Below are 8,427 nucleotides of genomic sequence, written 5' to 3' on the forward strand. Positions count from 1 at the left end.
CCCTCCCCACCCCCCCCCCACACACACACACACACATACACACGCACACACAATTTTTGCCCCTATTTAGGGGCTGTAAATTGAGGCTGTTGACATTTTTAGTGCAAAATGGTTTCCGAGGAGATCTCTAATATCTTGTTCGCGGTTGTAACCCCTCTGCGACACACGCTTCATAAAGGAGCACACAAAAAACACGAAGAGTAGAAAAGGAACACCACACACACACACACGCACACACACAGGGGAGGGTAATATTTATTATTGAAATTAAAATTTATTGTTTGCTGCTATTGTTTTTCTCTCAGTTCGACTGTGTGTGTGTGTTTTTTTTTTTTGCATCATTGCCGCTTGATTAGAGAATTCAGTGGAAGTCGTCCAGAGATCTCGAGATCCCGAGAGATGACTACAAGTGCGCCGCGTAAAGGTCAAAGGGGGCGTGGTACGACCTTGCAATGTGACCTGAGTATTGCGCAATCTGTCGTTCGATTCAGTTGGTTATAAATTTGGATATGTGTGGATGAGAAGGGTAAAGAATATCGGGGGCGTTTCGTGGATCTGCTCAGATGAATTCCTTCACCATCTGTTGCATCTCGTGGATAATGCCAGCAAAAATCCAGCAAAAACGATACATATATGGGATATGCAACGGATGGTCAATGACAATTGATTTCACTACATTTGAATTTGCAATTCGTGTATTCGAAATCAAACTATTTGTAAGACTAAAGGTTAGATCCCAGAAAACAAAAGCCAGTTCAACTTCTGCCAAAATCTACGATTGTGCAGAAGTCATAGATAGTTAGCGATAGGGTTCAGGGATTCAGATACAAGCAAAGATATACAAAGTCAATTGGCGAAAAAACCCCGAAGATTAATCTAATCTGCGACGAAGAACGGACCGAAGACGCTAGAAAGGCCAAAATATTTGCAGACAGTGAAAGGATTTAGATGCGAAAATCCCCATAAATCCAATTAACACAAATCTGCATAACGGGTTAAGGTTTAGGCTAAAGGATTACGAGGCTCATGCCGTGCAACCAGCAAATTTCAATTGAATACTTCTCGATCGCACTACCTGGCCAACGCCGATTTGCATATATGTAGATATATATATATATGTACATATATTCATATATCTGACATTCTCGCTTTCGGATTACCGCAGACGATCCCTTGACTTTTCCTGCTAAGCGATCGTAAAACGTGGATTATGCATTTATGGCACCCCGCGGCAGCGTCGAAACCACCCAGCCACCCACTCAACCACCGGCCAACCGAAAGCCTAACCCACAGGACCTTTGGTCAGAGGGTGCGGTTTAATCTGAGACCACCAAAAACCGATGGGATGGCCATATAGCTGCACTGCGAGAAAGTAGCAGTGATAATCAAATGATGATGATGATGATCATAAATAATGATAATCAAATAGAAAGAGCAACTCTTTTATTCAAAATATATATAATTCAACTATTTATTAACATTATTAAAAGCACATCTATTACGTTTCAATTAAAAATTTTATAATTATGTTTGATGATTTCGAATAGATTACATTAAAAACAATGCTAATACAAATTAAGTAAAAAAATTAATAGAAACCAAAATCCACTCTGGTTTCTCTCAGTGCAGCGAAGAGATGTCGCATTAATCCGCCAAAGGACCGCGATCAGGATCAAGAATCAATAATTACGATTCAGGCGTAACCGAGTCGGGGGCTAGGTAGCAAAACAAAACGGGGTAATCCTGACTCCCAGCCCTTCTTCGTCCGCCCTTCGGGATTAGTGGCGATCCAGCGAGAAATCCCGCAGATGAGAAGCTTTGATGCGACGAAGTCAAAACTTTTCCAGCTTAAGCCCAGCTTAGTTGCTACTCCACAATCTACCTGACATCGCTGATCTGCAGATTCGCTGATCCCACGCCTTGTTTGGTGGGCTCGTCGCGGCTAATCAATTGATTATCGCCACGGATCGGTTGAGAATGGATCAAGTTGGTTGAGATCTCTTAGCTGGAGTCACTTCCTCAAAATAGATTAGTCAACAATTTTCACAATATTTTGAGAGATTTGCAAACATCCAGGCGACACTCAGTTCACTGCTTCCGATTTATTGGAATGTGCATATATCATTAAAAAGCGGTAAAATCTTATAATTGGTAACATTTTAATTGAATTTCTTAGTTATATATCCAGGCATATATTGGGCTCCATTACTTTACATCAAAACCTTATGTGGCCCATAAAAACTGCCGACTTTTCTTCCATTGCGATTTTCCCAACTTGACATGACCTAGTGGTGCAAAAAAAGTGGGCGTGACGTTGCGTGGGCGTCGAATAGATATGGGTATAGTGGGAACTTTCCTTGCTGTTGCTGTCGACTTTTTGCTAATTGATTATGCGGCGACGTTGTGGCCCAAGGACAAGAACCAGAACAAGAGCAAGGACACGGACTCGAAGAGCCAGGAGGCGCAAGGGGATTGTTTCTGCAAAGGAGGCTAGTTTGGCGATGGGTACGGGGCAGGGTGGAACAGCAAGGGGAGGGACTGGGCTGGGCAGACGGTCTTCGAGTCTAGTTGACTTCAGCATTGTCATAAATCTTCGGTAGCCAAAAGAGCCAAAGGGGCGGAGGGAGGAGGGAGGAGGGTATCGGGACAAGGAGGAGACTGCCAGTACGAGACAGGCTCCTCGTTGTTGCCCTGCTTGCCTCAATATAATTGTATCTTCCGTTTCATTACATGTTGCCCAGAAGTGCGGCTGGTACCCTGTAAAGCCCAACTTGGGCATACTCGATTTTGATGTATTCTAAAATATTTAATAGTTAATATTCCAATTGTTTGTATTGTAACAAACTACTTGTTCACTTACGAATAATACTGACAAATCAGGAACAACAACTTTTTCTTTTATTTAAGCCCATAACAAATTGTATGTTTATTTGAACAATATTAAAAAAAGTCTTAACAATTTTTGACACATAGTAAAATATATCTGAAACTCAGAAATACTTGGAGTGCAATAGTATTGAGTCATATCAGTTGGTTAAACATTAAATCTCATATTATCCCAAGAAATCCCCTACATAATGATATTCATCTTAACAATGGGTAGCTTAAGAGTCGAGATGCACTTCCGTGAGCTTGTTCCGTTTTGGGAGTCATCATTATCTTTTCACAGCAGCAGCAAGTCGTAAAATTTGTGGCTCAGACCCACGTTGCGTATGCGTAATAAAAAAGACGCCGCGTAATAAAAAGGGAGCGAAAACAACAACAGCAACAGCAATTGTGATTAATATGCGGCACACAAGCATACACAAACGCACGCACACACGAAACGGGCGCAGGCCATGCGAGAGAGAGAGAGCGAAGGAGAGAGCTGCTGTCTCTTTTGTGGTGGTGTTTGGTCAACGCCCCTTTAAATACAGTTATTTCATTGGGCCGCGACCACAAATTTATTAGTTTTTATTGTTATTGTATTGATATTTGAATTATGCACGCTCCCTCTTCGTCTTCTAACGTTACTTTTTATCATTGGGATCCTCTGGAGAAAAATGCCATTAAACAGAAATTTTAATTTAATTAAAGTGATGAGCCATACTTCTTTCTCTCTGTCTGCTTACTTTCATCGAAACAAATTGATGGTCTGAGTGGGCAAGGGGATAATGAGAATTTAAGCAGATATTCGTGCTTTTAATGACGGTACTTGAAATGTGTAAAATGTCGAGTAATTTATGGGCATTAAAAATCGGTCGGATATATGTAACAATACCTATATTTTGTGTGTACTTAAGGTTTATATGAGAAATTTAAATGTTTAAAATTGAAAATAAAAACTAAATTTGTAGTTAGAAACTATCTCTAAGTTAGCAGACTTAAAAAAAATTAATACAATTTTTCTAAAATATTTGCTAAGCTCTTTATTTTGAATTGCAAAGGATACGTGAATACGTTATTTATTTTATACACATTTTGAGGGGTTGATAGGGTTAAAATAAACATAAATTATGGAATATATAGATTAACCAACTAAATAATAAAATATTTCAAATACTTCACTAATCAAATATTTCAAATACTTCACTAAAAATGCTAATAATGTAAATTATTTACACATATTCTTAAATACAAACTTTGCATTAAATTTAAGCCAACATTTTTGGCTTAAAGTTTAGATATAACCAACAATAACAACAAATATAAGCATTTTGAGCACTAGCTGAAACGACAACAACAACAGCAACAACAAAACGCATGCTCACCCAATTGCTTTGACACACAAACCCACACATAGAAATTAAAACAAAACGCCCGCGGCAGCAGCGCCAGCAATAACAACACTGCAACAGCAACGTGGAGAGAGAGCACCATACCGCAAGAGCGAAAGAGAGAGAGAGAGTGAGCTAGCTACGGAGAGTGGCTGCTGCTGCCGGGAGTGACACTTCCGCGCCACACGTGCAAGCGAGACGAAGCGAGTTGCCCCGAAGGCACACCGTTGCGGCCAAAAACAACCACCATGATGGTGCCGAGAGCGAGAGAGAGCGAGAGCTGGCTCAGCGCTCAGTGGCGATAGACGAGTGCGAGAATGTGACAGCACGAGCAGCAGCAGCGCTGCCGCTGCCCTCTGCCCGCGCCTCTGCCCGCAGCCAAGTGGATTCGTTTTGTACGTTGTTAGACTCTCTCGCCGCGTTTTGGAATTCAGTCGACAATCGACGATAATTACCGGTGGTTGTATCACATCACATCACGCGCAGCAGCAGCAGCACTACGAACGAAAGAAGAAGAAGCAGAAGAGCCAGCCGCAGTGGCAGCAGAGAAACTCGCTCGTTTTCGGATCTATATATATATATATGCATATAGATTTGTATATATAGAGGGATATATATATATATATATTTGCACGCAGCATTGGCGAATTTTCGGCCGCCTTTAATTTGTTTGTGTTTTTTCCGTGTTCTCCTCCGCGTGCTCGCAATTACGTGCGCGGCAGCAAAAGACTATAATTATAAAACTAAAGTGAAAAGCGTGCCATAATTACACGAGCGAATATCAATAAGTGCAAGAGCAATGTGCGAAAATTGTTAACGAACGCAGTAGCAACCAGAAGCAGTAAAACGCAGCAGCAATCGCAGCAGTAGGATCCAAACAAATCTCAGCGCAACATTAAAATCGCAAGCGTTTTCAACATGATCGATGCGGCCTGCAATTACTTAAATCCCTATGCGCAACAGCATCAGGCGCAGCAGCAGCAACATGCGCAACATCAGCAACACGCGCAACAACAGCAACATCATCTGCACATGCAGCAGGCGCAACATCATCTGCACTTGTCGCATCAGCAGGCGCAACAGCAGCATATGCAACACTTGACACAGCAACAGCAGCAGCAGCAACAACAACAGCAGCAACAGCAGCAGCAACAGCAGCAACAACAACAGCCGCAACAGCAGCAACATGACTTCCTCAGCGCCGCCGCCCTGCTGTCCGCCCCACCATCCCTATCCGGCTCGAGTTCCGGCTCCAGCTCCGGCAGTTCTCCGCTATATGGAAAGCCGCCAATGAAGCTGGAACTGCCGTATCCACAGGCCTCATCCACGGGCACCGCATCGCCCAACTCCAGCATACAATCGGCGCCATCATCGGCCTCCGTGTCGCCCAGCATCTTCCCATCACCTGCCCAGTCATTCGCCTCCATTTCGGCTAGTCCATCCACGCCCACCACGACCTTGGCGCCACCAACAACGGCGGCAGCGGGCGCCCTAGCGGGATCACCCACATCCTCCTCACCATCCTCGTCAGCAGCATCGGCTGCAGCGGCGGCAGCAGCAGCTGCGGCGGCAGCAGCGGACCTTGGAGCAGCGGCGGTCGCCAGTGCCGCCTACGGCTGGAATACCGCCTACTCCGGATTGGGGCCAGCGAGGTAAATATCCCTATATATAGGATTTACAGAAGTTGAGTTGGGAATCATTCGTAAGAAAGAAACTTTAAAATGCTAGTGATCAATAAATCAAAGCTTATAGATCATCAAATTTGTGGTTATTAGGGATACACTAATTTCGATCTGAATTAGATCTCCTTTTAATAGAATAACTACAGGCTGATTGTATTTCGATCATGAGCGAGATAAAGACATATATCTTTTGCAAATTATACAGTTTAATACATAGGAATATATTAATCAAATTATCCCGAAGATTGAAATGGATTAGCATACAAATAATCTCATAAACTTATAAAATGATAGGTACCACTTGAATACATTACAATTTAGTATTCCGATAGCAGGTGTACCCATTAAGTAAATGATTAAAAAAAACCAAATTAACCATTCTCTGTCTTCATTTCTTTTCTCCATCTAGAAGTCAGTTTCCATATGCCCAGTACGCCTCCGATTATTACGGCAATGCGGTGGGCATGTCCTCCTCGGCCGCTTGGTTCTCGCATCAGGAGCGCCTCTATCAGCCATGGAGTTCACAGAGCTATCCGGGCTTCAATTTCGACGACATCGCCTTCCAGACGCAATTGCAACGCCGCTCCGTTCGCTGCACGTGTCCCAATTGCACCAACGAGATGAGCGGCCTGCCACCGATTGTGGGTCCGGATGAGCGCGGACGCAAGCAGCATATCTGCCACATTCCGGGCTGCGAACGGCTATACGGTAAGGCGTCGCATCTGAAGACCCACCTGCGCTGGCACACCGGCGAGCGGCCCTTCCTGTGCCTCACGTGCGGCAAGCGTTTCTCCCGATCGGATGAGCTGCAGCGGCACGGACGTACGCACACCAATTACCGCCCGTATGCCTGCCCCATTTGCTCCAAGAAGTTTTCGCGCAGCGATCACCTCAGCAAGCACAAGAAGACCCATTTCAAGGACAAGAAGAGCAAGAAGGTATTGGCCGCCGAGGCCAAGGAGCAGGCGGCTGCGGCGATAAAGCTGGAAAAGAAGGAGAAGAAGTCGGGTAAGCCACTGACGCCACCCGTGGAATTCAAGCAGGAGCAGCCGGATACGACACCGCTGGTCAACTATGCGCCCTATGCCAATCTCTATCAGCATTCCACATCCGCCGGATCGAGTGTGAATCCTCCGCCGCCACCGCCGCCGCTCTTCCAGCAGCAGATGACGACGACAACATCATCGGCGGCGGCCAGCTTTGTGGAGCAGCCGTGGAGCAGTAGCAGCAGCCGTGCCATACAACCAGCCACTACCTCAGCCAGTTCATCCTCATCCTCCAGCGCCAGTTCCCCAGCGGCAGCGGTCGTTTCTGCCATTGGATCTGCATCTTCCCCAGCCGCATCAGCCACGGCGCTGGCCCAGCATCATTATGCCGCACTTGCCATGCAAAGTGAGTCCCAGCTGGCGGCGGAATATGGGCTAACCATGAGCGGATTGGCCAGCGGAGCTAGCCAGGATTCCAGCTCCAGTTGCCACATGAAGTCCGAGTATGCGGCCAGTTATCCGGCTGATTTTGGTGCGGGAACAGCCAGTTACGGTTATCCGCATCCACATCCGCACCATCACAATGCGTGGGCAGCGGCCTATCATCCACATGCCACCGCCTAGGATGTCCCCGATCCTTCCCAAAATTGTTACAGTTGAAAGTTGATGAAACAAATGCCATAATGTCCCAAAACCCAGAACGGCAACAAAGCAAGCGTAGAACGAAAATCTAGTGTGTGTTTTTTTTTCAGTGTTTATTGTTGATATAAAAATATAATGTGAAAATCAAAAAAAAATTTGAATTCACAAAATACCGTATAAGGCATTATATAATATTATATAAATATATATATATATATATACATACACATATATTAACTATACATGTAGAGACTAGAACTTGAATTTTTTTCATTTTTTTTCCCCCAATCTAGTAGCTAAGGCATTTTTTTTTGCATGTCTGTACATACAAACATATATAGCGTTCTTTTTAAGCCATACCATATAGAATGAGAGAAACCATCTAGTTGTGTACCATAATAATTGTTAATTGTCTTTAAGATAAATTATATACAACAACAAAAAGTGAAAAATCCAAGGCGACAAAATCCCCACACTGAAATGAAATCCTAACAATAAAAAAAAAAAACGAACAAAATAATATCGGAAAACAAAGCGAATCCAGTTTTTTATTATTCTCTCCGATCCCGACGCACCCTTGTTAATGGGTTCCTGGCTTGGTTAGATTTCAGGGTTGTTTGATCTCCGCCAGGGGTTGCTTTCTTGCATATAAATCGAGGGATCCAGGAAGCTTCCCGACTTCCGGCGAACTTGATCTGCTTTTGGGTGCTGACCTTTGGCGGTATTTGGATAATAATAGAAACTTTTTCAATAGCAATCATTATAGCTGTCTGCATTTCTAGTTATAATTTCATCAACGTCGGCCATCGCTTTAAAATTGCAAAAACATTGTTAGCTTGGGAGATGTACATCATTTATAGA

At 44.0% G+C, this 8,427-nt stretch overlaps 1 protein-coding gene and 1 long non-coding RNA gene across 2 annotated transcripts; one reads left to right on the forward strand and one right to left on the reverse strand.

Moving 5' to 3' along the window:
* Nucleotides 1-1,970: 1,970 nt before the first annotated feature.
* lncRNA:CR44016 (long non-coding RNA:CR44016) lies at nt 1,971-2,918 on the reverse strand. The gene is made up of 2 exons (NR_073644.1): nt 2,861-2,918; nt 1,971-2,797 (listed from the first exon to the last, which is right to left on the reverse strand). It is a non-coding gene; the product is annotated as a long non-coding RNA:CR44016 (long non-coding RNA).
* Nucleotides 2,919-4,686: 1,768 nt separating this feature from the next.
* btd (buttonhead) lies at nt 4,687-8,059 on the forward strand. The gene is made up of 2 exons (NM_078545.3): nt 4,687-5,908; nt 6,348-8,059. The coding sequence occupies exons 1-2, from the start codon at nt 5,175-5,177 to the stop codon at nt 7,546-7,548; spliced, it is 1,935 nt and encodes a 644-aa protein (NP_511100.1). The 5' UTR covers nt 4,687-5,174; the 3' UTR covers nt 7,549-8,059.
* The last annotated feature ends 368 nt before the right edge of the window (nt 8,060-8,427 follow it).

Source organism: Drosophila melanogaster, chromosome X, assembly GCF_000001215.4.
Source record: "Drosophila melanogaster chromosome X".
Taxonomy (NCBI): Eukaryota; Metazoa; Arthropoda; class Insecta; order Diptera; family Drosophilidae; genus Drosophila; species Drosophila melanogaster.